The sequence below is a fragment of the Amblyomma mixtum genome, chromosome 4, assembly GCF_055824585.1.
Source record: "Amblyomma mixtum isolate Tamu chromosome 4, ASM5582458v1, whole genome shotgun sequence".
In the NCBI taxonomy this organism is placed as follows: Eukaryota; Metazoa; Arthropoda; class Arachnida; order Ixodida; family Ixodidae; genus Amblyomma; species Amblyomma mixtum.
The window spans coordinates 96,763,355-96,790,551 of NC_143015.1; the positions used below are offsets into that span (position 1 = coordinate 96,763,355).

Sequence of the window (27,197 nt, forward strand, 5' to 3'; positions counted from 1 at the left end):
CCCCACTGCACTCAAGTGTTTATGTTCCTAAGGTCCATAACACTGGCAGCCCGGCCGGTGGCGACGGTCTGCACGGCCGGGTCCTCCGAGCGCAATTCTCGAGGTACTTGTTACCTCGACAAAACGCTATTACCACAAGAAAGGAATTATAAACTAGAATTTTGATTTTTGGCGTGTTTAATATGGTGAAACATTAAAAAACTTATTTCGTTCACTGTTTCGATTGGCCAACCGAGCAATACAGGACGCCACGGACCGTGGCCCAGCGTTAACTGCTTTTTTTTTTTCTAAGTTCTATCCTAATATAGCGAATCATTTGAAAGAAGAAAACTTGAGGTCACCCCTGAATATTGATTCCGTTTGTTCTGAAAGGCAGCATCGTCTTTATATATCAATTTTTTATTTATATTGCGGTACTTTTAGCTTTTAAGTACAAATTTTTGAAAACCCTCATAGCTGGGAACCACTGAGGAGGGAACAACTTTATTGACTTCACGAACTAGCCCTTAGTTGACCCCATTCCCAACCCCTCGGAGGAGCAGTGGGAGGCTATTCTGCTCAGCGATGATCCTGACCGTCAGCACTGGCTGGTGGGGAGGGCCAGCGCAGCAGCAGCAGCCAGTGGACTATCGGACTAGGCGGCCCACCCACATGGTCTGAGAATACTGAATAAATAAAGATGTTTGTAATCAATCAATCAATAGGTCAGGTATGGGGGAGGGAGGGAGGGAGGGAGGGAAGATTGGGGTCAGGGGAACAGGAATGGCGGGTCAAGTATTGTAATTCAGACTCGATGAAAAAACAATAAGATGCAGCTCACACGTAGGAAAATAGAACGCTTTTTATCACTCCAGCAGCAACAAGAAAGGAATGTGGGCACGCGAATGTCGCCATAGTGCGCCATTACGGGAAGCAGTTGAGACGGAACGCTGTCTTGCAGGCGTTTGGTCTGGTAGGCAGTCCGCGGAACTCTCGAGCGACCTGCATGGTAATAAAGAAAGAGTATACGAAACCCGGTTAGGCGTGCATACACCGAAAGAAATAAAGTTGGCAGTGGCTTAGCGCTGCTCTGCCAGGATATACGTAGTGTGAGCAGTGACGTCACGTGAATCTGCGCCGGCGGCAGCAGCGGCAACGGCGAGGTGCGCCAGCTGTGTGCAGTGACGTCACTCGCTCTTCGCGCATGCGCAGTATGGTCTACGGAGGGAGAACGCGAAATGGCGAGACTGTGACCAATGTAGGTCACGGCCAAGTTTATAAGGACACGCCGTTCAGAAATCCGGCGCTGAATATTGACGACGACGACAGCTCGCTCTCTTCCATCTTTCGGCAGACACTGCCGAACCCTGGCTTTGCAACCAACGACGCAGCACGGCCGATCCATTTTCATTGCGCATGCGACGGAGGTCACGACAGAAATCAGTAGTGTGGTGACTCCAAATCGCACCTCCATTCGCGGTTCGATTCGACGGCGGCGCCGGCGGAGTGACACACGCGGTACGAGCAGACGACAACATTGTAAACCGGCAGTGCAGTACTAATTTCTGACACCCAACACACAATAACCGCGTAAACATGCATATAAACCACAACTCTCCTTGCTGAAATGCGAAATGTTTCCGAAAAGAGTAAGAATGTGAAGTATCTAGGGCTTTCAGTTTGTTAAATGCGTGATTTCACGTTGGCACCGCGAACCAATGACAGCCCTGCGCTGGTGACGTAAAAAGTGCTAAAATGACGCAATGAGTACGGATTCGGGCGGAAGTTCAGTGCCTCTGGTCGCCGCGAGGCTCGGGAGCGGTAGTTTTATTGCGAAAGCAATACTACTTGCACTTTCACGCCTTTGCCGTGCCGCGGCGGTGACCACCAATGACCTTCATTTGACCTTGATTGCCTTAGATTACATTACATTAGATTAGATTAGACTACATTGGATCGGATTGGAGTGGATTGAATTGGATTGGATGGGATTGGTTTGGATTGTATCCGATGCATCACCACAAGTCTAACCACAAGCATGCTTGTGGTGGTGGTCGTGGTGCACCACCACCAGCTACACTACCAGCTGAACCATGGCGTAGGTACGGATATTGCTTTCGCAATTACCGGGCTTAACCAAGCTAAGCCACAGCGAATTTTTTTGAAAATGTATTATAAATTATCTACTCGCTTTTGATGTACTGTACGCGGAATGAACGTTCAGTGGCCTACGCTCTACATAATGCAAGTATTTTTTTGCCAACCTCAGACACCCCCTTCTGGGACCCTATAAGTTGTATCCGACTATAGCGCAGTTAGGTGCTTCCAGTCATGCGCCAAATGCAACCTCTGTGCAAAATCCTATAGCGCAAACAAGTCGTCTCGAGAAGGTCAGACGCACCTGTAGGAGTCGTCCCCTGTCGCCGCAGGTTCGCAGGTTCTCGCGGAAGGCCGCGTCCGCGTCCAGCCACTGGCGCTGCTTTCGTTCCAGCCCCTCCACGAGTTCGGCGAGCTCGGCCCGGGACGCCTGCAGCTTCTCTTCGAGCATGACAGCCTGTCTGCGACGGTCGCGCAGCACGTGCTCCCAGTCCTGCGACGGCCAGGAGAAAAGCGAGAAGAAACAGTTCGAGGTAATATGATGCGGCATTGTTATGTTGCACGAGCTTAAAGGCACACTGGGACCTTTTCTGACGTATAAAAATATCCGTTTTCATAGATAGTACAGCCCATCTGTCATTGGGCTACATCTCAAAGAACGCAGACAATATTATGCTTCCCTGTGAGCGATGTTTGCTCTCGATTAGGCCTGTATAAATGGCGCATAGAAAATTTCTTAAATACAGACAGAAGAATACGGAAGTCTACGCGACTTCATTTTTAAAAGTTTTCAAATAATAATTTCAGATAACCTAAAAAATTTGGGTTGAAATTGAAACTTTCGTGCAAGTCGTGCTTTTTTTTCTAAAACCCGCGTCAATAGCGGTTTATAAATGAAACAAAACGAGTGCAGTATGCAAGAAAGATGCAAAAGGGGCAACGGCACAAAGCCCATCTATTGCCTAGATAGGAAACTTCCCCATAGAAATTGCAGTGTCCAGGGGCAACACTAAGTACCCTTAGCATGTGCTAACAACCAACAGTTAGAGGGTAACTGCATCACTTTTTGAAAATTTCGCAATATTCAAGGATTCAAAACTATATAGGCTCTAGGTGAAGCTTGCCAAGTGTTTTTGCACTAGCATTTCAAATAGTAACATAATCGACGATTGACTTTTACGCTTCTCCTCAAAGCAATGGAGGAGTGCGGGGAAGTTCAGTGTGACGTCCCGGAAGGTATGATTTCAAATCACCGCTGCCGACAGCCGCATTCTGCCATGCCTCGTTGGATGCTGCCAAGCAACGCTCGGAGGCCTTCGCTTTCCGTGGTGTTCGTTTTTTTCCTTCAAAGCAGTCGTTTATGCGTTGTAAATGTACCGATACCTTCGATGACGTCATCAGGCACCCCACACTTGGTGTTGTGCGAAGCTTGACAGCCGTCGCGATTTAATCAGCGTCACCATTTCAAATGCTATCCCAAAAGGACTTTGCATTTTTTACCTGCAAGTTTCGCACATTCGGCCATTTTAAGCTCGTCCATTTCTAAAACCTATGTAGTTGCCCGTTAAGAAATGGCGCCATCACTGACCAGTGTGTATATATGGGTGTTTCACCGAAGAATTGGGCTATTTGGGTTAGAAGAGGGCTTTTTTCGGCATAGCATTTGATAGTTATACCACGGCCGCTTGTTGCACGTCGCTTATCAACCGGCTATATGCTTATAGCATAGCGCGACCCGTTTCCGCGGGGCACCACTACGTACGCGCTGATTGGACCCGCTGCTGACGGGAACGTGGCGCCCTATGGGGAAGCGCACCTGAAGTTTGCTCCCACTGCACCAGCGCCACTTCTCCCCTGCCGGTCATTTTGGCGTTTCCGTCCGGGCACGTCGCCGGCGGAGCGCATTGAGCCAGCAGCCTGTCGGCTGGTACGCGCGTGCTGCTCGCGCAGCTGGCACTCTCTTTCATTGTGAGCACGTGCCGTCCTGCTCGCGGGCGCTCAAAAGTGGTGTTGCCGCTCGCTGTGAATTCCGCGACGTTCTAAGAGTGGAGAAACTGGTTGTGTGTGGGGCTGTCACAATAGTTCTCTGAACATCAACGGCCAAGGACTGCCCGTGTAATTCTACAGATTTCCTGGTGATGTCGTACATTCTTTGGCAAAAAAAATTTAATATTGGAAAATTGTAACGTACAGTAACGGAAATATTGAAGGTTCTATATGCAGCAAAATCTTTATATTTTTCATCGCTCGTATCGAGCAGTTGACGATAGGAAAAACGTTAATACGAAAAAAAAATGCAAGCCTATCGATGGGAGATTGCTATAGTGAAATCTTCCAGTATATGAAAAAAAATGCGGTTATACATTTTTTACTATTCAAAAATGTTTTTGTCCGGAATGGTTGGGTACGAAATGGATGAGAACGAGAAACGGCAAGCCTCGATAACTGCTATGGGCAGGGTGAAGTAAGCTTTTTCCTGTTACTAGACACGTTTGGTATGTTGCACGCGTAATATTATTTCTGAGCAGTTTTTGCTGTAATTCACTAAGCATGTAGTGTTTAGTAAAGCTCGCGCTAACGAAACTCATTTTTTTGCCGTTTTTTATTTTGGAACTGACTACAGCTAGCGGCATTATGCAGACGCGTGTGAGGCAAGTCAGAGATCGCCTCAATGTTCCGACTTGTGACGCCGGGCTCAATTTTCGAAGTTGCTTTACATGTAAAAAATTTCAAAAAATAAAAATAATCAAAATGTTTGCTTGCACATGAATGAGCGCTTGCATATGAGCGATGGCTCTGCAAATAAATTGTTTTGGGGATGCGCGTGCGCTGTAATCGGAATTAAAATAAATATACCAACAGCTTATCTCCGTTGTAGCGATTGACACACTAGAGCATTTTTTCTCTTAGCCGTATATAGCAAGAAGCTGGCAGGCGCATTTCGTGCGTGTTTTCCTTTTTCTCCTTAGCCTCGCGTGTCGCCTTAAGGCCACTTTATTTTAAGATAAAATAAAAATTATTTCCATCATTATTCATCGAAACACGTAACAAAATCCTTATTATTTGGCCAACAAACCTGCATGCACCGAAGTGCTCAGTCACCCAACGAAATTAAGCATCTTGCGAAGATGGCCGCGCCAAAAAAAAAAAAGGTATTTACCTCGAATTCCACGTCTTAAATGATCTCGTCATTTACTTGCGATACACATTTCGCCGTTACGGTACCGGCTTTTTCGTCAACAATCTTCTTCACGTAGTGGGCCTAATCCAGCTAGCAGTTCTTTTTTCAAGTTCGCAGCGAAAAAAGAAATTCACTGTCCACTATTTCTTTTAACCTACATCTCAGAGCGTACTGCCGCGACCGAAAGAAATGCGAACAGCGAAGTGCCTAGGCGCTCCGCTGTTGGAATTTATTTTCGTCACGCTTATGCTTGGCTCGCAACACAAATACGCTAGAGACATCCGTGATACAATAATGTACCACTCTAGCGTCTTTTTGTTACTACCGAGATAAAAACGCATTGAAGATCAATTCCGACTGCGCAGCGCGTGGGCGCCGTGCTGTTCGCATTTTTTTCTAGCGCCCCTGTACATTTTGCTAATCCTCCGAAGCTCGTCAGCGTTCAAGCATGAGGGAAGGCTCGGGACTGCACAAAGAGATTTGCAGGCTGGCCAACACGTGAAAAGTACGTGCAGAACTGTCTTTTTTTTCAGGGGAAAGCGCGCTGCTCGCGCAGCTACTCAATGGGAGGGGTGACCGGTTTGCCCGGACAAAAATACGGTGTCGGCCGGAGAGGGCACTTTTCACTGGCGTCCGCAGCGCCCCCCTGCGAAGCTGCGGTCCCCTATGGCGTTCTGCGCTATGGCGTTCTGCGCTATGGCGTTCTGCGCCTCGCGGAAGTGACTCACGGTAGCGAATCGCGATATGCTAAAACTCTCTATGGTCAGCGGTGAAGTGCATCAGAATACAGCTAAGACGGGCTAAATAACAGGGTGGTTAACTAATAATTAATTATTGTTGGTTTTTAGAATTTCTAAAACGTAGTTACTTTCGGCGCTGTGGCCCAACAAATTTTGGCTATCACGACGATTTTCGTGCACTGGAAAGGTTGCTTTCCCTGGAAGTTTCTCGAAAGCGCAAACATTTTGGTGCGATGTAGCGAAAATTTGGTGGGCCACAGCGCCGAGGGTAACCGCGTTTTCAGAATTCTCAAAACTAATATGGATAGTACTTATGGTGGGCTACACGCCTCTCAATATTTAAGTAGCCTAACGGTAATAGTTAAAAAGTTAACTATTACGTCACTTCCAGTCTGGGGACGTTCCCTCCAGCCAATGGACGAAATTTATGACCGACGGCACATTTCTTCTCCAATGAGGCTTAAACAATATGTCGCATTAACAAACGGCGCTGACTAATTAAAAGAAAGGTTATATGACGTTTCGACTGCCACGCGGGTGCCTTGACGGGAGCCTTGTTCGCAATGAAGGCGAAACGAAGTATCGTCGCTTCAACTACAGCGCATGACGTAACCCAGACGCCTTGCCTATACCGCTAGCAGATTTCCATCGTTGCAATTCAGCGTATGCGCTGTCGTCAGCTGAATAATCAACGACTCGAGATAGAGCCGTGATGTGTTCGTTTCCTTCTCAAGTATGCGCGCCTTGCCCAGTCGATACTGTGACTGGCAGATACACCGAATATTCGGCAAGCGCGTCCGAACCCAGCCGCCGATTCTCCACGTCATACTGGTGTTCTAGAAATTTTTTGAGAATTCCCTGACTCGCGTTATACACAGATGCGCCGTTGACACAGGAGATTGCGCATACGACGCCTGGGAATATTTTCCTTCTTCAGTTGGTATTTTACATGCAACGTCGGCACAGCACATTCGACCTCCAGAATCTCCTGTAATAGTAAAACTTGGTAGTTGGTTAGACATTCTTTGAAATAGGTTATTAGCGCCACAAAAGACGAACACAAGGCGAGGGAACGACGACCGCCTTGTGTTCGTCTTTTTTGGCGCTAGTCTATTTCAAAGAACCTCCTGTAATAGTTTCGCGAAACCGAACACTACCCCCAATATGCACTGCCTTAATTATATGTAGCACTCCCACGCGAGATTTTCCGAGCGAACACGAGCTCTTAGAGGCAAGCTTTTAGCTGAGGCTTCGAACAACAAAAAAATACACTTTTCGCGAATCGCCTCGTCTCTACGCGTAGGCACCCCCTTTATCTTTTCTAAGTGATACGCTTGCATCCCACGACACACCTTGCATCCACCACAATCACTTCAGGAACCACAACGCTCACAACGCGAGCACACGAAACTTGTTCGCTGCCTGGCTGCCATATACGTCTGCTTCATGCCAGGCTGCGCCAAGTGTGACGTAATTATGTGCAGAGATATCTTTTAAAATTATTGTGCGAAGAAATGAAGCTCTTCTCAGCCGTGCCGTTCGACACATGCAATCATAACTTCGAGAACTTCGTGGAAATTTCATTGACATTTGTGAATTTTGAAAAAAAAAACTGCCGGGGTGGCTCTTTGACAGGTGAAGATTCTAAAATTGGAACTACTGGTTACACGGGCGACCACTTTAATTCTGGTTTATGGGGGGTTTAACGTCACAAAGCGACTCAGGCTATGACGGACGCCATAGTGGAGGGCTCCGAATAATTTCGACCACCAGGTGTTCTTTAAAGTACCTACACTGACATCGCACAGTATACACGGGCCTCTATAATTTCACCTCCATCGAAATCCAAACCACCGCGGCCGTGATCGAACCCGCGTCTTTCGGGTCAGCAGCCGAGCACGACAGCCACTGAGCCACCACGACTGCTCAAGTCTGATTCGATCAGCATACCTTTGGCTCTGGCTTTCGGACGACGCGCGCGTCCATGAGTTCGGCCATGAGATGAGTGTTGCGCCGGTATCGGCGGGAGGCCACAGCGACCGCCGGCTGGCGGTGGAGGTGCGAGTCGTCTAGCTCCTCTGCGTGCACCACCATGGCCGGCACGGGACTCGCGTTGCACGTATCCGCCGTGGTCGTACAGTGCCGGTCCAGGTGGGTAGCCAGGTTGAACCCCACACTGCCATCCCCGTGAAGCCTGCAGCAAGTCATGCAACGAATCATGCATTCGTTATTAGGTAACGAAAGGCGCAGTACATGTACAGTCTTTGTCAAAAGTTACCAGGCTGCATGATTTTCTTCTCAGTCGTATATAAAAGCTATTATGCCAGCCCTCAAGCTCTAAATCTTTGTATGGTAAGAAGAACCCCTGTTCTCACCTTCGAAGAACTTTTTGATCTTTAAGGAAGCCGTGAGGGCTCTGTTCAACGAATGAGAAGCAAACCATGGAGTCTGGTTACTTTTGACAAAGACTGTACCTCAGCGACATCGTGAGGGATCGAGACGAAGCAGGGAGTCAAAGAAGACGGGGGTAAATTTTTGCCGTAGTGGAGGGCTCCGCATAATTCCGAGCAGCTAGAAATCAGTAACGTGCATTGATATGGCACGCACGATGACTTCTTCGTTTTGCCACCACCGAAACGTGGCAGCGGCGGACCGGATTTGATCCCGCGTACTCGAGTCAGGATCCGAACGATCAAAACATTGAGCCACCGCGGCGGGTTGTGCCAAGCGTAGAAAGAAAGATAGAGCGGCCAAATCGTTTTTCGGGAATACACGCAGCGCCCGAGAGAATGCATTGAAAGAATAAACTTCTACATCACCATTCATCCCCCTGCGGTACCCGCGGCGAGGGCGGCATGACGATGGGCCAGTAGGCTAACCGGCCGCGCCTGTCCACCAGCGCGCCATCTTTGTGCGGAGAGTCGACACCAGATGTCCCCGCTGTCGCCGCAGTCGCGCGGCGTGTCCTGACGCCGTAACTAGATGGCGCGCCGTGCGCGAACGCCGACGTGTTGAGAAGGCGATCCGTGTGAGCTCGGTACATTGGAAACGTCGGCTTGACTGGCGGTTGCTGCGCCTGAAAAAGAAAAAAATGTTAGTGCAGTGGCGAAACGGTTATCAAATATTAGGAGACGGTATGTCACAAGGCTATTGTAACAGACACGTGCAAAAAAAAACAAAAGCTTTCACAGGAACTTCGCGGGGGTTGAAATCAACGAAGCGGACTACGCCAGTTACTGCGCATGCGCAGACCGCGCAGGTCGTCTCAGCGACGAGCAGAAAGACAGGCGCGTCAAAGCAACCTTTTCGGCCCAAGCGATTGGCACAGAAACAAATACCCTCAATTAAGCGAAGTGGAAGATGCGAAATGACGTGCTCTATGGATCAAACGCGCTTGCCCAGCTATCCATTGATTTGAGGAGCCGGCTATGGTCGGACACAACTTAAGACTGCAGTGAAGCTCCTCTCACATTCAGCCTCCGCGCACAGAATTCCTCCACGATGAAAAGTAATCCGCTGTTTAAACATTTCTTGTTACGTAAATAAGAAGCTTATTACAAGAAAAAGATTATGAGCTCTAGAATTTTGATACGTGGATTGTTTGATATAGTCAAACATTAAAAAGCTCCTTTCGGTTACTGTTGAGTCTGGCCAGCGGAGTAATACAGAACGCCGCGGACCGCGGTCCAGTGTTAGCAGCTGCTGTTTTGTAAAGTTGTATCCTACTATAGATATCGTGGTAAACTGAACCAAGGTCATCTGGGGGCTAATGATCGGTCAAAGGAGCATGCACTGAACAGGAAGCACCTCCCCAACCTTCAGACAGCAACATTGAAGTGGTTACTCAGTATTTAGCAATATGGATTCCTTTCGTTGCAAAACAACCACCGTGTCATTGACGCGCCTATCGCTTCCCAGCTTATGAATGATTGACGCCTCAAGGAGCTTCCTTGATAGCTACCCTATATAGAGCGGTCAACAATTTCAGTTTTCCGAAAAGTGGATGGCAATTAGTGGCAACTTAAACAATGCTTAGGCAGGCTGTTGTGGCAGCTGGTCGGCCACCGTAACAACTGCTAGCTCGTCCCACCAAATGACGAAAAAGGTTGCGCGAAACGAAGGGTGTTTGAAAGGGTGGTACGTGCAGTCTTTGCCAAAAGTAACCAAGCAGGGCGGTTTGCTTCTCAGTCGTATATTGAAGTCATTATACCAGCCCTCAAGCTCTCAATCTCTTTATGGCAAGGAGAACCCCTGTCCCATGTCCTCACCTTCAAAGAACTTCTTGATCTTTAGGGAAGCCGTGAGGGCTCTGCTATACGAACCAGAAGCAAACCATGCAGCCTGGTTACTTTAGCAAAGACTGTATGTGTTGTTGTTGTTGTTGCGACTGATGGAAGATTGAAAAGTAAAGTACACAGGCCTGTCCACTGGTTCGAGCTGGGCCACATTTACTGCCATGTGGAGAAAGAGTTTTTTTCGAAAGTGATGCGAGAAGAAAGAGACACGCGTCGCAACAACAGCATATCCGTCGAAGCGCCGACGACGGTTTTAGCAACAGATAAACCCCCTGTGGCAAGGATTGCTTGCCACAATCGCTGCGTGCCCCTAGATCCCAGCCCCTTATGACAAGAAAACCACTCTCCCCACGGCTCGCGTGGTATGTGATCGCGGGTTGGTTGGTTGGTTGGCCTCAAGTAGAATGGCACATACCCACTACGGGGGAGTGGCCAAGACACAGGCGGTGAACCGATGGAAAGAGGAGCATTTTTAGAGGAACGGGAGTAGTAATAGGGTACAGGCTGACAGATTGGACGACACAACGACAGGGGACCTGTTAGCTGGGAGATCGAAGAAGGGACGATGACTTTTAGTGCAAATTCGAATGCAACGCATGGAATGGTTAAATTCTGCACTGACTGAAAGAGAGCGAAAAAAAAATAATGAAAATTTTTGAAAGTCAGGAAAATAAATATAAATAGAAATAATAATAAGACGACACAGGTAGCGCGAGGCACTCCTCCTCCCCCAGATCACGTGATTTCGTACAGCTGCGGTGCGAGAGAGAGACATGCGCGATCTGTTCTTGAAGGTGCCCCTTAAATAGTTTTCACCGTGAAGACGGATTTCACACATTCGCAAGAAGCGGTCAAAACGGCACCGCGGTTGTTGTGTAGTGTTTGTCTACAGAGCACGAGGAAACGGGATCAAATCTCAGCCGCGCCGGCCGCCGTTTCGAAGACGGCAAAATGTGAGAGACGTCCGTGCGCTTTGCGATGCCAGTACACGTTGTTAAAGATCACAAGGAGGTGGAAATTATTCCCGAGCCCTCCACTACGACACCGGTCTACCTCCCTCCTTCCCTTCACTTCACGGCGCGCTTTACCGAAAAGTGAGAAAGTTAATCATTGCGCCTTTCCTTTGTTATCCTGGGTGCCCAGTCTGCAAGAACCGAAATCTAGAGGCCGACATTCACCACCTGCTGTGGGTTTGCCCGGCGTTGAAGCCGACAAGAACTCGGCACCTGGCGGGAGCGGGTCTTTCGCCCGATAATAGCGTTTCATACACCGCTTGGACACAAGGACCTCATCATCGTTCATTGCTCGATTTCATTAGATCAGCGAACCTTTACTCATTTATTTAGGCATCCTCATCTATCATTACGTACCGTTTTATGCCCTGAGGCAATCAACATCGCATTAAAAAAAATCAGCCAAGGTCAAATTGCGAGGGTGGCCCAGGCTAAATTTTTGGAAATGACCCCTGCCAAATTAGGAGCTCGCCATCGTGTCAGGCACGGTCGATTCTGGCTGGAAATCAATTTTGGTATAAATCGGCCAAGGTCAAATTTAGGGGGTGACCCGGGCCAATGTTTCGATATGATCAGGGCCAAATTTGGAGGCTGCCATCGTGTCAGGCATGGTCAATTCTGGCTGGACATCGATTTTGGTACAAATCGGCCCTGATCATTTCTAAACTTTGGCCCGGGTCACCCCCGAAATTTGAACTTGGTCGATTTATTAACTGGTAAATTCCTTTCCTCCAAAACCAATTTACCAATTAAAAAATCGGCCAAGGTAAAATTTCGGGGGTGACCCGGGCCAAAGTTTGGAAATGATAAGGGCCAAATTTTTATGTCGCCATCGCGCCAGGCGCGGTCAATTATGGCTGGAAATCAATTTTGGTACAAATCGGCCCTGATCATTTCGAAACTTTGGTCCGGGTCACCCTCGAAATTTGACCTTGGTCGATTTGTAAATCGGTAAATTCCTTTCCTCAAAAAACCATTTACCTATTTACAGACCGGCCAAGGGCAAATTTTGGGTGTGACTCCGGTCAAAGTATGAAAATGATCAGGGCCAAATTTCGATGTCGCCATCGTGCCAGGCGCGGTCAATTATGGCTGGACATCGATTTTGGTACAAATCGGCCAAAGTCAAAGTTCGAGGGTGGCCAGGGCTAAATTTTCAGAAATTACCCGTGCCAATGTGGAGGTCGGCATCGTGTCAGGCAAGGTCAGTTATTGCTGGAAATGAATTTTGGCACAAATCGGCCCAAGTAAAATTTCGATGACGGCCCGGGCCAAAGTTTGGAAATGGTTACGGCCAAATTTGGAGGTCGCCATCGTGTCAGGCATGGTTAGCTGGACATCGCTTTTGGTACAAACTGGCCAAGGTCAAATTTCGATGGTGGCCCGGGCCAAAGTTTGGAAATGGTTACGGCCAAATTTGGAGGTCGCCATCGTGTCAGTCATGGTTAGCTGGACATCGCTTTTGGTACAAACTGGCCAAGGTCAAATTTCGATCGTGGCCCGGGCCAAGTTTGGAAATGGTTACGGCCAAATTTGGAGGTCGCCATCGTGTCAGGCATGGTTAGCTGGACATCGCTTTTGGTACAAACTGGCCAAGGTCAAATTTCGATGGTGGCCCGGGCCAAAGTTTGGAAATGGTTACGGCCAAATTTGGAGGTCGCCATCGTGTCAGTCATGGTTAGCTGGACATCGCTTTTGGTACAAACTGGCCAAGGTCAAATTTCGATCGTGGCCCGGGCCAAAGTTTGGAAATGGTTACGGCCAAATTTGGAGGTCGCCATCGTGTCAGGCATGGTTAGCTGGACATCGCTTTTGGTACAAACTGGCCAAGGTCAAATTTCGATGGTGGCCCGGGCCAAAGTTTGGAAATGGTTACGGCCAAATTTGGAGGTCGCCATCGTGTCAGTCATGGTTAGCTGGACATCGCTTTTGGTACAAACTGGCCAAGGTCAAATTTCGATCGTGGCCCGGGCCAAAGTTTGGAAATGGTTACGGCCAAATTTGGAGGTCGCCATCGTGTCAGGCATGGTTAGCTGGACATCGCTTTTGGTACAAACTGGCCAAGGTCAAATTTCGATGGTGGCCCGGGCCAAAGTTTGGAAATGGTTACGGCCAAATTTGGAGGTCGCCATCGTGTCAGTCATGGTTAGCTGGACATCGCTTTTGGTACAAACTGGCCAAGGTCAAATTTCGATCGTGGCCCGGGCCAAAGTTTGGAAATGGTTACGGCCAAATTTGGAGGTCGCCATCGTGTCAGGCATGGTTAGCTGGACATCGCTTTTGGTACAAACTGGCCAAGGTCAAATTTCGATGGTGGCCCGGGCCAAAGTTTGGAAATGGTTACGGCCAAATTTGGAGGTCGCCATCGTGTCAGGCATGGTTCATCGCTTTTGGTACAAACTGGCCAAGGTCAAATTTCGGAGGTGACCCGGGCCAAAGTTTGGAAACAATCAGGGCCAAATTTGGAGGTCGCCATCGTTTCAAGCATGATCAGTTATGGTTGGACAATGATTTTGGTCCAAATGGGCCAAGGCCAATCTATCAAAGTAAATCTGTTGCTATGCAGTGCTTCTCAAGGTTAAACCAAGCCCAAATCATGCACGGAATGGTGAGCGACTTTTACGTTTGTTAGAGCTGCCGCTCTAAATTTGTCCATCGTCGTCGTTGGCGACTGTGTGAAGCCTCGCAGCCGGAGAGGCCAGAGCAGCCTGCCGCTCAGTGAGGCAAAGCCACACCACCCATCATCTCCAAATTCAAACTGCGATCACGGAGTCCCTTATGGTATGACGTCATGAGTTTGATTTGAGGGGCGGGAAAAATGTGTTTCATTCATTCTTTAAATTCAATCTTCTCTGCAAAGTTCTTCTTTTGCTGTTGAAGAAACGTCAAGATAGCTTAAACGACCCGAACAATTGATTTTTACTAAGACCGACAAATTGTACGGCGTTGTCCTCAGTTTCCCTTTAACGTCCGCAGGCCTCAGACAATAGATAGTTACAGCACAGCGTGATGCGTGACCCGCTACCGTGATCCGCTTCAGCGGGGCAGGCGCGCACGCCGTAGCTGACGGGAACGTGGCGCCATCTGGCGGCCCCCATGGCGTTCTGCGCACGCGCAGTGGCACCACAGGAGCGGATTGAGACCAGTGGGCTTCGACCATTTGAGGTTTTTGGGATTCCGTCTTTTGTGCCCTAAGATCGCGCAGAACACAGGCGATTTAGCATTTCGCCTCTATCCAAGTACAGCCCCCACGACCGAGAATCAATCGCGAACTTACGCTCCCGTGCCGATCTAACATCATATTCACGGAGCCACTGCCCGCGGCATCTGGATGTTCACAAGCTAGGTCACAGTACACAGGGATGCCCCCGTCGTTTAGTGGTATGTTCTTTTTCGCGAATTATTTTTAGAGCGCAAAGCTCTATTCTCCGCATGCAGAGCTCAAGGTCAAAACCGCTTGACGACGACCTTCAACCCGGAGGAGGGGCGGAGGTGTGGCTTTGACGTCAGAACACGTGCCTCGCTCGCTCCTCTATGTTGCCTCGCTCGCCTTGATTAACACCTGTACCACCGCTCGCCTAATCACGTGCTCCGAGTGGAGAGGGTTAAAAATAAAAAGTGGCTGCCTGGTAAAGCCTCGATGGACGACGTTATGGCTGAACAACGTGCCGGGCCCTCGCGGCAAGCAATCGAAAGCAAGCAGGGTCGGATCATAGATCATAGCTCAGAGACAAGCCGCGTTACAGCGAAAAACCAGGCGTAGCCGAGCTTTTCGCTCGTCTTGCTACGTTCAGCCGGTCTGAATGAACTACAGCCAATTTTTTTATTATATTTTTTTCGCTGTAGGAAGGTCTGAGACGCGAGGGTGGCTTCGGTAACGTTTCTTCAATTCGCAACTACGAAGCTATCGGTACACGTTTCGAAGCCGTTCGTTCAATTTCAGAAGGATCGACTGTTGGGCGAGTCGATGCGTGATTCGATGATACAAGGCGCGAGAGTGGACAGGACGAACGAAGAAGAGCCTTGTCTCCGTGTTCGTTCTTCTCTCGTCCTGTCCACTATTGCGCCTTGTATACCATTCGTTCAAGTATAATACCTTCAGTGTATTTTTACAGCTATCGAATCGCCTTCGCTTCAATAAAAAAAGGAAGAGGAAGCGCAAATGCAGAAGACTCACCATGAGATGTGGAAAACGGCTGGGTGACCGATGTCGACGACGCAGAGATCTGAAGGCGGGCTCTGGGAAAATTCTACTGCACGATCGTGGTTAACAAAGGCAGTGTTCTCCTGAACAGCACCCTATAGTCTCGTGGACCCCAGAGTCTCGCAGAGCGCCCGTGGAATCATAGCACGAGCTTGGTGCTTAACCAGACCAGAGCCACGTGGGATATAGATCCCCCTGCCGGCGTCCCGGACACGTATGGCCTTCTCATTGGCTACCCGCTGCGGTGAGGATGAAAATATTTGTTGTAGTATAGGCAGAGAGTGAGGAAGAGGAAGGTGGTGTCCTTAGTCAGGGACTCCATTAAAGGACAGCAACGACTCCATTGGCGCAAGCTGACGTTGATCTCCTTCCAAGTTAGTACTGACTCCCACCCCACCCGCGTTGGCTGAGTTATAATATCAATGGTTAATTCTTGTCAGGCCCATATCATATAGTACAGGTCTTCCTTCTCCACGCAAAATCTGCATTTTGATCCGATTGAATCCGGCTTTATGACGTGAAATACGTAAGCACTGTGGAATGTCTCAGTATGTATAGTCTACGGAGGTAAATCTCCCCGTGTTTGCTCAGGTTTCTGGCAGTTGGGGGTATGTCTGCCGCTGTAACCTGAGGTGGTGTAGTATCGGTTGGCTCAGCGGTTAGGGTGCTCGGCTACCGAGCCGGAGTACCCGGTTTCGAACCCGACCGCGGAGGCCGAGTTTTGATGGAGGCGAAACGCAAAAGACGCCCGTGTGCTGTGCGATGTCAATGCACGTTAAAGATCTCCAGGTGGTCGGAATTGCTCCGGGGCTCTCCACTGTGGCCCCTCTTCTCTCGTTCTTCTGTCACTTCCACCTTCCTCCCTTTCCTCACGGCGTGGTCGAGGTGTCCACCCAGATACGCGAGACAGTTACTGAGCCATTTGCTTTCCTCAAAAAACACTTGTCATATTGGGGTCGAGACGCTTTGCACTCGCTGAAAATTGGGAAACATTGGTTTTGAGGAAAGGAAAGGCCGCAGTAACTGTCTCGCATCTCGGCGGACACCTGAACCGCGCCGTAAGAGAAGGGATAAAGAAGAAAAAGGTGCCTTAGTGGAGGGCTCCGGAATTTTTTCGACCACCTGGGGATATTTAGCGTGCACTGACATCGCACAGCACACGGGCGCCTTTTGCGTTTCGCCCTAGGTCTCTCGGCTACTGCGCCGGAGTTCCAGGGTTCGAACCCGGGAACTCCGGCTCAGTAGCCGAGAGACTTGCCTGTTCCCTTTCTCGGAACTTTTCATTAATTCCTTTTCTTTTCTTTTTCGCAGTTCGTTTTGTTTGTTTATTTGCTGCTGTGGGTTAGTTTTTGTTGGTAATTTCTTAAGTAATTGTTTCCCCCAAAGTAGGTGCCTGTCCGTTTAAAAGGAAAAAGAAAGCCCAAAGGGGGACACTGAATTGTTGATTGCGTACGACAAAGATATAGTATAACAGCTACCCGTAGACACCTATAGTGTGACCCGTTCCCATAGACACGCTCGCATGTGTTGGTTCACGGTTCGACCCCCGAGCGATGGCTGGCGCAAGTTTAAACTAGCAGCGCTGTGCTAGACCTCACATTGACCCCAATTAGACCCTCATTTGGCCCACGATTCAGAAGCCCAAAATCTTTGCCAGACGCCCATGCATGCGTTGGTTCATGGTTCGACTCCTGACCGATGGCTGGCGCAGGTTGCGGCCTGCAATTATGTACTCTATCTCATCAAGATTCAAACGAAATGAATCCCGCACTAGTGCGACAATTTGTCGACCCACAGTCTGCATGTCAATCTTGAAAGGTCAAATCAAAGAACTTGACGGTACCATCCAGCCAATGGCGTCGACCCATTTTCGTGACGCTGCGGTTAATCCAATTAAGCCGTGGTTATCCCCCTTTCCTGGGCCCCTGCGATTTCACGTTATAGCAGGTCTAAGGGGATTGGTCAATGGAGACAATCGGTGGACGCCATTGGCTGGAGGGGTTAAAATCGTTGAAAAAGTTGACTATCAGAGTTTGTGGGGTTAAAACTGGGGGGATAAACACGTTCTCCCCGCTTTAGCGCGGCTGAGCCAGTTCAAAACCGCGCGGACCCCACCCCGTGGTCGCGTACGCTACTGAGCGCACGCCGACCACGGCGGGCCGTGCTCTACGGGAACAAAGGAACGACACACTGGCTGACACAAACAAGGCATTTATTGCTATAGCAACAATAACGCCAGCTAGCAACAAAATACACTGAGGAATCTAGGATGTCCGACTCACCAGCACGGCTACGAGCGAACGTTCGCCCACGGTAGGGCAAAGGGAAGATCCGAGGCCAGACGGGACGAGCTGAGGGGAACAAGTTTCCACACGAGGACGCCCGCGGCACAGAGCGGAGCTTTGCGCGTGAACGTCCAACACGCTTCCCGATGCCGAGCAGAAGAGACCTAGCCTTCCCCCGCGCGCGAGCGGCCAAACACGCCATCCGTGGCGCTGCTGTCGCTGCGACGCGAGCGCCCTCCCCTGTTAGCTAGAGTAACCAAACTAAAGGGAGTGCTTTTCGGGGGCAGCTAACAACAGTGGGGTGCAGTGCGGGAAAGTGAACGCAGGGGACGAAGGCGTCCCCACAAGTTCAATTAATCACTTTACTATTTAACATGATTTACATGTTTTCTGATGTCCGCCAGCGCTGGCATTACTATGCCTGCCCCCTCCCCCCCAAAAAAAAAATTGTGGTGGGTTTCCCTAGAACGCCTGGTATAAAGTCGAAACGATTAATGGCTGCGCTTGAAAATCGCACATGATGATCGTAACAGTCACGTGACACTGTTAGTGAGCATTTACTTTCCTCAAACAGCCACTTTTCTGTGATTGTGCCAAAACTATTATAGTGCGAGGCGACAGACCCGTTCACTTTCCTTTTATTTCCTTCACAGCAGCAGTCTTCCGTATTGCAGCGAGTTCCCTGGCACCTCCCCGGTTCCTCTGGCAGTTGGTACTCCTTCTCACCTCCAGCATCACCCAGCTCTCGCACTGTGGGGAGACCTGTGATATCTTCCTCATGGTGTGGGCACGTACTCAAAATCCCCACCTCCCCCCATTCCCCTACCCCTTCCAGAGAGGCATGGGAGACTGCCCTCCTCAACTGCTCCTCGCTTGAGTCCCAAAGGGCTCTGGTGAAACGGGCGAGAGACGGGGCATTGTCATGCGGTGTCCCGGACTAGGGACGCCGACCATGTAGCGGGGCCACTCTGTGGCTCCCAAACTCAATTTCAGTAATTAAAAGTTTTCACCACCACCACCACCACCACACCTATTCCTCCCTGGACGTCTGGTTGACGGATTCGTCGGCGCTGGATCCCAACGTGCACATTTAATGTGTGCTTCAGAGTTGGGCATTTGGCATAACTTGCTCCCGCCTTGACATCCCTCATTTAACGGTAGCTGCCCACACTGTAGTGCAGTGTCTTCGGACACCTATCACATGGTGTGGGCGTGCCCCTCCAACCCGGCCATTCCCCCCATCCCCAACCCAACCCGGGAGGACTGGGAGGCGACCCTGCTCGGCTGCCACGACTTACAGGCCCAACAAGGCGCACCCGAGCGGCGGCCACCGCCACTGGGTTCCCAAGCTAGGGACCTCCACCTAGTGCTCGCAAGGATCGGTCCCTTACGGGCTGATGCAAACATACCTCCTGTCCCTTTCTAATAAATGTTTTCGCCACCCACACACCTTCCTATCCTGGGGCGTTGTGACTAATAAAGTTGTTTTTTTGTAGCGAAAGCTGCACTACTATAGCTGGGAGGCATTTCGCTGTGAGCCTCCGAATGACCTTGAAACGACCTTGAAATATGTCATGGCTAGTGTTACTATGCGCATATACCTAACCATGTGCGGCCCACTTAGTGGACCACCTTGGGCCTTGAATTGTGACCTTCAACTTTGACCTTGACATTTGACCTTGAACTTTGATTTTGACCTTTGACATTAAATTTTGACCTTGCAGGTTGTCGGCAGAGGCAGTAAGAAAGCCACGTGGTAATCACGATGTGTCATGTGATTCAGTTCACATTTGTGACGTCAGGTCTGGGGTAAATATAACCAGAGTTGTGCTCTTGACTTCGTCAGCCGCTATTGATGAAGGAGGGCGCGCTGAGGAGCGCACGTATAGGGAACTTCATCTTCGAAGATTGCGGTCAGCCGCTTCTTGCTTTCGTTACGTGAAACTCGGTTCTGCAGAGTTGAAGCGCTGTCTTTTTTTAGTGGCGTTTATTGGCTCAGGTCGTAAAAAGGAAATAGTTATGAAGGAAACAAGACGAGGCGGTTATGTAAATGAAAAGAGGTCAGCTGATCGAATAGCGGTCAAGCAGTGGCCGATGATGCGGTCCCTGCGTCAAAGCATCGTAGGATGCAGAACTGCTCGCCGAAAAACCCGCTGCATCCATGGGTGGCGGACTCGCGTCGATTCCAAAGTTGGGTAGACCCACAGGAGATGGCGAATGTCGGCTTGGACTCCCTGGGATATACAGGGTGTTACACCTAAGATTTTACACATTTTTTTAAAAATCGGCGTTTTGAGATAGACGAGCGCTTTCTTTGGCATGCTATTTTCAGCGGTGTAGTACATCAGGATACAGCTAAGACAGGCTAACTATCACGTTTGTGAACTAATATTGAGCAGTTAAATTTTTAACTATTACAGTTAGGCTCCCTAATTACTGACAAGCGTGTACCGTGTGGTTCTCTTTCTCTTGTCCCGTCCTTTTGCGCAGTTATTTATTGTTCTCATAATGTCGTACCAACTAGCCCCTCACCGCACTCTTCAGGCGTCGTGTAGCGCACCGTAAGTAATTCCCATATCAGTTTTTAGAATTTTGATAATGCGTTTACGCTAGGCTCTATGGCCCTACAAATTCTGGCTACTTCGATGAGTTACGTGCACCGGAGAGGTTGCTTCGTCTGCAAGCTTCCCGAAAGCGCATGTATTTTGGCACGATGTTGCCGAAATTTGATGGGCCACAGTGCCGAGGAAAACAGCGTTTTCGAAATTCTAAAAACTGTTATGGATACTAATTACGGTAGGCTGCACGCCTCTCACTAATTAAGGAGCCTATCAGTAATAGTTAAATCGTTAACTATTCAATATTAGTTAACCAGCCTGCTAGTTAGCACGTCTTAGCTGCACTCTGATGTGCTGCACCGCTGGCAATGCTATGCCGAAAAAAGCGCTCTTAACTCCAAAATCCCGTTTTTAAAAAATGTGTAAATCTTAGGTGAGACACCCTGTATAGGCATGCTGCACATTCTGGCTGAAAAATATGTAATCTCGCGGTGGCTCAGTCGTAAGGCGCTCGTCTACCGAGCCGGAGTACCCGGGTTCGAACCCGACCACGGCGGCCGCGTTTCGATGGAGGCGAAACGCAAGAGGCGCCCGTGTGCTGTGCGATGTCAGTGCGCGTTAAAGATCCCCAGGTGGTCGGAATTATTCCGGAGACCTCCACTACGGCACCTCTTTCTCTCTTTCTTCTTTCACTCCTACCTTCCTCCCTCCCCTTAAAGGCCGGAATACATGGAGCGTTTTTACCGCGGCGAGTCGTCGATTTTCGCCCGACGGCGCAGATTTGACGCCCGGCGTCGAAAAAACGCCCGCCGCCGCCGATCAGGACAGGCTAGATTTTGACGCGCGGCGTCCGGTGAGACCGGAAGCGGCGGCTGAAGCGAGCCAATAGCAGCGCAGCAAGCCCGCTCTTCCGGTCCTCTGCCTGCCGCCGCCAACATGGCCGCCACGGCCGTCGAGCTACGCAGTGTTTTTGGCACGGGAATGTTATTGTCGTGAAAATAAACGCTTCATCAGGCTTGAAATGTCGCTTTTTTTGGAGTACACGGCCGAATCTTGGATAGGAATGCCTGCGCTCCCTCCCTGAAGCGAATGTGTCGAAGAAAACCGCAGCCGCTGGTGTCCGCGGCTGAGCGGGCGTCGAAAGGTACGCGACGGCATGCATTCGAGCACGCAAATCTTTATAGATACTTAAGCGCCCGTGCTAAATTTTGTACAGTGGTGTCGAAGTGAAACTTTCCTGATTTTAACAAAATGGTCAGCGTCGCTGTTCTCACAGACCTCCTTGCACAGTTGGTGTTTGCCACTTGTTGATCACATTTGCTTTCGCGTCGAGGGATACGCGGCGGCGCGCCGCCGCTTCAACGCTCCATGTATCTCCAGCCCGGCGTCGCGCCGCCGCGACGTTTTCTGCCGCGCGAATGTCGTCGGAAAAAACGTCGCATGTATCCCGGCCTTCGGGTTCGCGGGTTCGCGGTTCGGGTGTCCACCGAGATATGCGAGACAGATACTACGCCATTTCCTTTCCTCAAAAATCAATTTACCAATTTTTATTTACCTCGGAAGTGAAGTCAGTTCCGAGTGACGGCCGGGGTGAGAGCAAGCCCAACCCGAATCCCTCGAAGCGCAACCTCTTCAGAACCGGGATGACCGCGGGTGAGGGTTACCACATACGGAGGAAGTAGAGCACGTGTGAGGCGCCGGGGGTGTTTCGTCCTCGTCAGAAGGAGGACGGCGACATCCGGGCTGAGGAGTGGAGGCGCTGACGAAGTGGCGGTTGGCAGGCGGGTAGCAGAAAGTGCTTGGCTTTGCGAACTCTGGAGGTCACGTGGGACGCGTTCTGTACGTCTCAGCTGAGGGATGGGAACTGCCAGAAGATGAATATTCCGGCACATCACGAGGCTACGGATGACGCGAGACGTATTGTCTGAAGAGCGTCGGTGAGGATGACAATGCGGGTCATATAGCCGGCCTTAGAGGAAAGCGCACCCTGTAGAACCACCAGCTCTGCACAAATGGAGGAAAGGGTTGGTGGGCCTCAAATAAGATGGCACGTACCCACTATGGGGAGTGGCCAACACACAGGCGGTGAACTGCTAGAAAGAGGAGCATTTATAGAGGAACGGGAGTAAAGGAAAGAGAACAAAGGGGAAAGGGGTTCTTCGAGTATAAGGACGTGCTGTCAAGGGCGGTGAACTAGTAAAGTTTTCTATTACCATTATGAACATATGCTCCCTGTACCGCTGAGCAATAAGACGAAGACTCTGAAAATCGAAGAGAAACGATAGTCGCATTATCATGGCCGTGAACAGTGAGGTCAAGGAGTCATGCCTGTGAAAATGACGTGATGTTTTTGGTCTGCGTTTACTATTAGCCGGTTTCACTGCTCCTCATTAAGAACGCCAAGTTACTTACATGGACCGGTTGAATCATATTTCAACATGGTTAGCGCAAAGATAACGGGACAGAGGAAAGAAACGCTTAAGAGACAGTGTCGCGTTAAAAATGTTGAAGCGCCAGCGAGCGGATGGTAAAAAATATTGGCAGGGGCTTAGCTTTGGTTAAGCCTGGTAGGTTGTTGTTGTTGTCGTGACTGAGAGAAGGATGAAAAGGAAATTGCACGGACCTACCTACTGCCTCGAGCCAAGCCACCACCGCTGCCACGTGCAGACAGAGGAGAGTTAAAAGATCAGAGGAAAGAGAAAAAGGAAAGAAAAGACGCGCGTCGCAGGAGCAACTGCGTCCGCCGGAGCGGACGCTGCTCAAAAAACAGATAAGCGGCCGAAGCCGCGCTCGCCGAAGCGAGAACAAATACCGCGAAAGCAGCTGTTTTATACTGCATATGCAGCGCCTCTAGCGGGAGGAGCGCGGCGCGCCGTGCCAAGCGGCCGCCGTTACCCGACGAGCCGAGTTGGTAGCCCGTCTCTCGCTCCTGACACGCTGTGACGTCACTAGGCATGGTATGACGTCAGGGGTCATTCTAAAGGTCGAACGTGCGAAGTGGCCGCCGCTACGCGAAAGGCCGTTCTTGGGAGTAGCATTGCTTTCGCAATAAAAGGAAGAAAGCCTACATACTTTAAGCCTTTCTTTCCTCTATCCCACTCTCTTTGCGTTAACCAAGATATAGTTCAAGCGACTCCTATCGCTGCAATTCACCCTTATCTGCGGCCACTTGCGTCACCGGCGGTGTTGAGGAAGAAAGGTTGAGGAAGAAGAAGACGGCAGGTGCAAGCCGCGTGTGGTGTCACCGCGGGGCTACCGGCCCGTCGGGCTGCCCAGTGCTAGGGGACGGCGGACGGCCCGGCAGACGGGCGTCTATTCATCCGCACCGCTTCCCCTCTCCAAATCCCGACGTCTGACGTCAGCGCTACACCACGACGACAGGGCCAGCGACGCCACCTCGGTGCACATCTGACCAATTAGCAAGAAACAGCGCAGTGTGCATCTGAACACAAAATTGTAAGTGATACAGTTCGGCCAAAGGGCTCGCCGGTGGTGTTTGACGGGAATAGCTATCCTGGACCAAGAGAATTTCTTCTTTCAACTGCGAAGCTTCTAGGAGAGCTGTACAGCTTTATTTTTTAAGTGTTTGGCAGATGCTAAAAATAATTACTGCCTAATAGGAACAGCTCTGTGAGGGAATTATCTCACGGTTAAATGGTGTACGTAGAAAGCGGCAACTGCCGCGCTCAGCACGCTGTCCAAGGACAACTTGCTAAGATTGGCCGGAGCCATATGAGAATCTAGGGAAACCTCACTAGAGAATATATTTATCGCCTCGTAGTTTCAGGGTTGATCTGACAGCAAGTGTACTCATGGAGGCAAGGGGTGCGTTGCATCTGTCACTTTTTTTGAGAAACTTTTGTTTTTCACCTATAGGCTGGAGGATTGGGCTGATTGAAGATGGAGTTTTGTCCACGCAGTAGAATTTTGGCGACTTAGGCGATACTTTTTCGTGTAACCTGCACGACAGGACGGGGGACCGCGGAGAACATCTGAATTCAGAGCAGAGCCCCACGGCTCTAAACACACGATGTTAATTCTTCTAGGCCTCGTTGCCAAGCGTGGCGATGGTCCTCTACATGTAGCGAACAGAATGGACATAGGCAGGACATGCATTGCGTAGAGCAGATAACCAACGGTGGCTTGAAGTGATTGTTGCGTGCGTAATCGGAAGAATATCTGGCAACATGTGGACGTTATCATCATCAGTGGAGAACGGAATGGATGCGCACACGAGTAGGGGTATTGTTTGAGCGGAACAATGCATGCGACCTAACACAAGTGGCGACCTCTCGTATGTGTTTCTACAACTCCCAACACTAAGTTAACAGTGTCACAGTAGAGGGAAGCGTAGCAGGGGGCGGCAGTGAGGCGGGTTGGCAAGCGATAAGTTTGCCGCAGCTGGCACAGGACAGGGTTAATTGGGGAGATACGGCAGAGGTCTTTGTCATGTAGTGGATATAATTGGGCTGATGGCGATGATGCAGTGATTTTTTTTTTCATTTCGTTGGCACCCTATATAGCAGTGCATGTACTGCCTTTGTCAAAAGTAACCAGGCTGCATTGTTTGCTTCTAGCTTGTACAGTGGAGCCTTTGCGGCTTTCCTAAAGGTCAAAAGGTGTTGGAAGGTAAGAAGACCCCCAGTCCTTACCTATAACGACCATTTCAGCTTCAGGGAAGCTGTAAGGGCTCCACTGTACGAGCTAGAAGGAAACCATGCAGCCTGGTTACTTTTGACAAAGACTGTACGTGCTTGCAGGTCGTTATTCGGGGAAACATTAGTTTGTTTGTTTTTTGTTTGAATGTGTCATTCGTTTGCGCAGCGTTCCCAGGACGTGGCAGGAATGTTTTGAGGCTACAGTGGCATCAGAAGGCTTTGCGTCGCATCCTAGCGCAAGAAAGGCTCATATTTTCCTGCTGCCTCTTTTTTTTTTTTTGTTCACGGTATACTCGACATCTACAGAGGTCTAGTAGACCTTGGATTATCCGTTTGAATAATTCGCGGTCCACTACAGAAGCCATGCATGAAACGTAATCTTGGATCACAAAAACAGGCACAAAAAAAAGAAATAAAATTTGTCTTCGTACATTCTCTAGGTTTCATTGTCAGCCAGATAGCACGCCAGTCACGCAAAAAAATACTCGAGCGACCGACTATGCTCGGGGTCAAGGTGACTTACTGATGACCCTCAGTAAGCACCAGCTACATCTCCATTGAAAGTGGCCAGTGTGGCTAGCGACGGCGTGACCTACGGCGCTGGCCATATCTCTCCAGAGTAGGTTGCTACAAGTGCTCGCTTTAGTGCACATACTCACGCAACTGTGTGTTCTTTGGGGGGCTGTCTTGATTTACTCTTCGTCTGTTAGCTTCTTCCTCTACAAACATGTCAATATCGAAAGCAGGAAGCTAGCCAAATGGAAGTGGTTGTTGCGACAGGGTAGGAGCATGAGGAGTCTAAAACTAGGAAGGATTTCTCAATTAAAACCGCGTTCAGCCCCCCCCCCCCCCCCCCCCCCCCGCACTTCCCATCTGAACTCCTAGTGAGGAATGTTTTGAGAAAATAGCATGTCCTCCGTTCTCTTTTTCTGTAAACAAAGCCCAAGAAATGCGTTATGCAAATAGGGCTACCCCCACTTGCCCCCTTGGAGTCCCCTGTGAGAGTTGTCTGTAAACCTGCCCTATGACGGGGGAGACTTATGAAGTACCGTAAATTTCGATATAGAGTGCGCACCTGGTGTTTTGTCTGCTAGGGTCAATTTTCGATGAAAAAAAAAGTTTTTCTCTTTGTTTTTACTAGATTGTCGGCACAAGGTACGTAGAACTGCTTTGGGCGTTTCATGCTGTATTGAACGATACACTGTGTCCGCAAAGCCCCAAATTTCAACTTCTAAACACATATAGCCCGCTATCTGTCTGCCGGAATATACGATACAAGTTGTAGAAGCACGTGTTGCGCTGCGCATCTCTTGAACAATCTCGGCCTGTAGAGCCATTCGTATTCAACAATTATAGTTGCGCAGGTGACTGAATGCTTTATTTTCACGGTACGTACAGTGTTTCGAGCCTTTTGCGTCATTCAGCATCGAAAAACATGAGCCTTTGCACAAACGTTACCTCCGTAGGGATGTGGCGAGTTAACTTAGGGACATGTAGGGACATTTTGACCTTTGCCTAGGTACGCTCCAGAAGAAAGGTCTTAGGGAAGATTATCTTAGGGAAGATTCGCGCTTTAGAAGGAGTCAGGTAGAGCCAAGTGAGGTTAGATTATTTATAAAGAAAGGTCAACGACAAGGGAGATTAGATATATAAATTTGTAAACAAGTGTAAACGGCCTTTGCCCCGCATAGGTCACTGATATGTCTGGGACAGCTGAGGATCATAATGACGATGCCGACGATGGACAAGTTGAATAATCGACGAAAAGATAACTTTCGCGACCTCAGGTATTCGTCACCCAGGAAATGGTGACCGCTGGCTCTGTTCGTCTGCAACGGCAGCTGCTAGACGTCTATGTAAAACGAGCTAAAAACCTCGCGCCTGACTCAGAAGTTGATCTCTGGCAAATTCAGTTATAGTTTTCGGTTCTGTTAATTTATCCAATAATGGGCTGTACTGAATGCTACTTATTGGGTAGCACAACACCGCCGTGGCTACCACAAGTACCTAAGTGCAGCAGAAGCAGCAGGTATTTCATTGATGCATGATAATCGACGATTTATTTTCCAAGATGCAAGCCAGAAATTTTAGTCATGCCCAGCAGTTCTGGACAAAAGCAGTTTTTAGCGGGAAGCGTTTATGAACGCATTTTTTTCATATAATGTCATCATCATCATCATCATCAGC

General features: G+C 49.5%; 1 protein-coding gene and 1 long non-coding RNA gene across 2 annotated transcripts in view; one reads left to right on the plus strand and one right to left on the minus strand.

Moving 5' to 3' along the window:
* LOC149347522 (uncharacterized) overlaps positions 1-18,968 on the plus strand; it is a 54,996-nt gene extending 36,028 nt beyond the window's left edge. The window contains exons 2-3 of the long non-coding RNA XR_016292533.1: positions 2,409-2,609; positions 18,448-18,968. This is a non-coding gene — a long non-coding RNA (uncharacterized LOC149347522). The remainder of the gene's footprint in view (positions 1-2,408; positions 2,610-18,447) is intronic.
* On the minus strand, positions 828-9,390 carry LOC149347525 (uncharacterized). The gene is made up of 4 exons (XM_089587174.1): positions 8,817-9,390; positions 7,948-8,191; positions 2,381-2,569; positions 828-981 (listed from the first exon to the last, which is right to left on the minus strand). The coding sequence occupies exons 1-4, from the start codon at positions 9,038-9,040 to the stop codon at positions 904-906; spliced, it is 735 nt and encodes a 244-aa protein (XP_089443300.1). The 5' UTR covers positions 9,041-9,390; the 3' UTR covers positions 828-903.
* Positions 18,969-27,197: the final 8,229 nt, after the last annotated feature.

What these genes read in the sequence shown, in the direction of transcription:
- LOC149347525 (XM_089587174.1), bottom strand. Translation starts at nt 9,040, where the DNA reads ATGTACCGAGCTCACACGGATCGCCTTCTCAACACGTCGGCGTTCGCG. An exon ending in TCCGAAAGCCAGAGCCAAAG is followed by an intron (nt 2,570 to 7,947) that starts GTATGCTGATCG and finishes TGGCCGTCGCAG; the next exon opens with GACTGGGAGCACGTGCTGCG. An exon ending in ACAGGGGACGACTCCTACAG is followed by an intron (nt 982 to 2,380) that starts GTGCGTCTGACC and finishes ATTACCATGCAG; the next exon opens with GTCGCTCGAGAGTTCCGCGG.